Source organism: Rhagoletis pomonella, unplaced genomic scaffold, assembly GCF_013731165.1.
Source record: "Rhagoletis pomonella isolate Grant_MI unplaced genomic scaffold, Rhpom_1.0 Rhpom_scaffold_01234, whole genome shotgun sequence".
Classification (NCBI taxonomy): Eukaryota; Metazoa; Arthropoda; class Insecta; order Diptera; family Tephritidae; genus Rhagoletis; species Rhagoletis pomonella.
This window is the reverse complement of record NW_023459788.1, coordinates 4,443-8,339: the sequence shown is the minus strand read 5'-3', so window position 1 is coordinate 8,339 and position 3,897 is coordinate 4,443. Positions and strand designations below refer to the sequence as shown.

At 34.6% G+C, this 3,897-nt stretch overlaps 1 protein-coding gene across 1 annotated transcript; it reads right to left on the bottom strand.

The window, feature by feature from the left end:
* Window positions 1-407: 407 nt before the first annotated feature.
* On the bottom strand, window positions 408-3,250 carry LOC118752099. The gene is made up of 5 exons (XM_036486947.1): window positions 3,164-3,250; window positions 2,984-3,109; window positions 2,753-2,915; window positions 2,556-2,621; window positions 408-1,531 (listed from the first exon to the last, which is right to left on the bottom strand). The coding sequence occupies exons 1-4, from the start codon at window positions 3,208-3,210 to the stop codon at window positions 2,562-2,564; spliced, it is 396 nt and encodes a 131-aa protein (XP_036342840.1). The 5' UTR covers window positions 3,211-3,250; the 3' UTR covers window positions 408-1,531; window positions 2,556-2,561.
* Window positions 3,251-3,897: the final 647 nt, after the last annotated feature.

Genomic DNA, 3,897 nt, shown 5'->3' with positions numbered 1-3,897 from the left:
ACATGAAAATGAACATGAACATGGACATGAACATGAACATGAACATGAACATGAATATGAAGGTGTAGATAAACATAAACATAAACATAAACATTAAAAGCGATAGAGACAAAGATAGAGAGGAAGAAAGTGATAGGGATAAAAAGGAAATACAACTGAAGAATGTGCGATGTTATATTGTGATGTGTTATGCTACATATGTTATGTTATTGAATCTAATGCTATTCTATGTTATGTTATGCTAAGTACTAAGCTAAACTCCCCTCCACTTAACTCATTCCAACAAATTTTATTTCAGCTCAACTCAACTCACATAAACTATCCTTAATTTTAGCGGTTGAATTTCAACCGCTGGGCGAACACTAGTTAATTTAAATTAATCATAAATAAAAACAATAAAGTTCTGTTCCACAGCTTGAAAACTTAACCTAAATCTTAAATACCAAATTTATTTACATAAGTAAAAAACAACGCGCTGTTTTACAGCTTGGAAAACTAAACCTATAGTATATGACCATTGAATTACAAACGGTACACAGATGTTTACATATTTACGTTTAACTGATTTTTTGAACTTTCATATTTTTTTTAATAAAAATATAGTAAATTCAGTAATATAGACCACATATATCGTAGCTTCAAACTTTGTGGAGAATTCGAGAAAAATCGGCTAATTACTAAAAACTCATCAAACTTTAAAACTTATCAGAATTTTTAAAAAATGTTTTTACTACGCATTTATAAAGCCTTATATTTTAGTACCATAAAGTGCAAGTTTGAAGTCGGTGAAAATTCGCGGTTAATTTTTTGAAATTTTTTTTGGTTGAAGGTGTTCTGCATTTTCTTCCACGTAAAGTATGTCGGCATTTTTTTATGTTGAAGAAAATGCATTACAACTTAAACCAAAGATATTTTCGAAAAATCAAACGCGGATTTCGACCGACTTCAAACTTGCATTTTATGGAACTGAAATTGAAGGCTATATATCTGCGTATGTAAACACTTTCTAAAAATTCTGATAAAAGCTTTTAAATTTTGATCACAGCTTTTCGTAATTTGTTGATTTTTCGCGACTTTCGCACAAAGTTTAAAGCAACGATAGATGTGGTATATGTTATTGAATTTACTATATTTTTATAAAAGAAATATTAAAGTTCAAAAAATCAGTTAAACGTCAAAATATAAACGTCTGAGTACCGTTCATAATTCATTGGCAACATACCGTAAAGCTCAAATATCTACATTTCTACGATCACTCCGAGACCAATCACCTTTGTAGAAGTAAATCCAATTTATTTAAGATATTGGACAATACGTCGGTCTTTCTCTCTTCTATAGAGTTTCTTTTCTCCAGCGCTGCAATTTTTCTTTCCGCCAAGACGACTCTGCGTTCTTCTAATTGTATCATATTGGCGTTGCTCTCTTCTAAAGAGTAATTTTTGCGTTTGGGAGCCCGACGTTGTGGTGGAAGTGGATCCTGAGGAACCATATCCGGTGCCATTTGCGGTTCCTCATCGCCTCCTTCAAGAAACTGTAATAAAAAGTTAAATAAACAAGTAAGAAAGTCTAAGTCTAAATATATGTTTTTTCACCTTTCCGAAACCTACCGCTAGATGGTAAGCCGGGGTGTATCAATTTTGAGTAAATTAGCGTCCTTATATTTCGAAATATTGCAGTTTCAAGCATTTCTGAAATTTACCGTTATATGAAAAGCGGCCGTAATTTTAGTCCGATTTTAATAATTTGCAACGTTTTGCTTTTATGTGGCAAGCACAATAACCATACCGAGTTTGGTACAAATTGGTAGAACGGTTACAGAGATACATATATGTGATCATAAGTGGGCGGTGCCACGCCCATTTTCCAAAATTTTACCATTAACGTGAATAAATTAGCTCCAATATTTACTGATTTATCGAAGATTTTGTATTTCTCTAAATTACCGTTATATGGGATGTGGGCGTGGTTATCGTTCGATTTTAAAAATTTTCGGCCATTTAGTACACTGTATCAAGGCCAACAACTGTGCCAAGTTTGGAAGAAATTGGTGCAGCGGTTACCAAGATATACACATGTAACCATAAGTGGGCGTGGCTCCGCCCAATTTCCAAAAATTTATAATATTCTTATTTTTCGTCTAAAGGTTATTGTAAATATCAATTTTGAGTGAATTATCTTCAGTAGTTACTAAAATATCGCAGTTTTCGTATTTCTGGAAATTACCGTTATATGGGAAGTGGGCGTGGTTACAGTCCGATTTCGCCCATTTTCAATACCAACCTACCTTGGATTAAATTTCGTTGAGAAATCTCAATTTTTGCTCGAGTTATCGTGTACACGGACGGACGGACAGACGGACAGACGGACGGACAGACAGACATGGCTTAATCGATTTCTTTTTTCATCCTGATCATTTATGTATACATTTGTCTATATCTATCTCGATTCCTTTTGGCTGTTACAAACAACCGTTATGTGAACAAAATTAATATACCCTTGTGCACAAGTGCGCTCGGGTATAAAAACAGAGACAATCGTAAGGCGTATGTACATACCTCTATCTAAAAGTGGTCCACAGGGCCGTCAAATAATTCCACGCTAGTTACTGCGCCGGAACTTCTCTGTAATTAAAAATTATTATATAAATTATAGATATATACATATGTAAGTATGTTCAAACTACAAAAACATATTGATCGAATTCGAATCTATGGATAGAAATAATTTATAAATGGAAATGTTCTTAACTCACCAGTGGCTCGCTAACTTCTCTTTGACCGACCACTGCCACTGTGGACATCACGCCAATGATGCGCTCGTCGAGGTAACTGAGATGCTTTTCGGTAATTGATGAATTTACCCCGCTTCGCTCCATAGCATTTCTCAAATCTTGGGATTTTTGTTTAGCTTTGCTCCTATCATTAATCGAAAACAATTTTAAGAATCTTAGTGCTACTTATGTGCATTTTCAAAACATATTTACCTCATATTTACCCACGCTCTCTTCCGTCCTTCACCATCTTTTATGGATCCTCCGCAAGCATTTAATTTTTCGGCGAGGTGGTTCCACTGCTCAGCTAAACTTTTGCTCCCGGTGCCATTGACGAATCTTAAAAAAGAAAAAACTTAAACAAAATCATTTACGGGAAAATGTTTTGCATACCTGTCGTGAGCAAATTCTCTATGATCCTCCAAATATTGAACGAGCATATATTTTTGATCCTTCGTCACTCTTTTGCTATTGGGGTTTTCCATATTTTGCTATTAATTAAACAATTTCTTTAATATAAAAGAGTATTTTTAACAAAAAACAATATAAGCATTACCTTTTTGTCGCGTTATTTTTTTAGCACCAAAAGTCGTCTAGTCGCCAAATTCGCAGAATTTTAAGCCAACAATGGAGATTTGTAGCAATGGAAAAGACGCTGGAATCGCCATTTTAGCTGATGAGCTGTCCAAAACTGTTCACTCACTTTATCCGGGTTCATTTTGTTCATCGCTAAAACCCACCAAAAAAATGAACCAAAAATGAAACTTTTTAGAGATGATTTTTTAAGCGCGAATCGCAAAAATCTCCCAAAATTGCTAAAATCCATTTAGTATTTTTTGGCGATGGAGTTTTAGCGATAGCGAAAGCTGGAATCCGGCTGCAGCTACACCCAGCCATGTAAATTTGCTTTCAAATGTTGAATATGCATCAACACCACAGCACACGATTTGTACTATGTATGTATGTGTGTGTTGTCGCCGTTCTCAGAGCGGCGCTCTGCATGCTTGGGGTGCGTATGTACACTTACATATATGTACAAACTCAGATGTGAACAGTCAAATACGTGCGTAATAAATGTTGTATGAAAATATTATTTTTAAATACGAACATTTTTCAACGATAATCAA

What these genes read in the sequence shown, in the direction of transcription:
- LOC118752099 (XM_036486947.1), bottom strand. Translation starts at nt 3,210, where the DNA reads ATGCTCGTTCAATATTTGGAGGATCATAGAGAATTTGCTCACGACAG. An exon ending in AGAGAATTTGCTCACGACAG is followed by an intron (nt 3,110 to 3,163) that starts GTATGCAAAACA and finishes TTCTTTTTTAAG; the next exon opens with ATTCGTCAATGGCACCGGGA. An exon ending in GAGAAGTTAGCGAGCCACTG is followed by an intron (nt 2,622 to 2,752) that starts GTGAGTTAAGAA and finishes TTTTAATTACAG; the next exon opens with AGAAGTTCCGGCGCAGTAAC.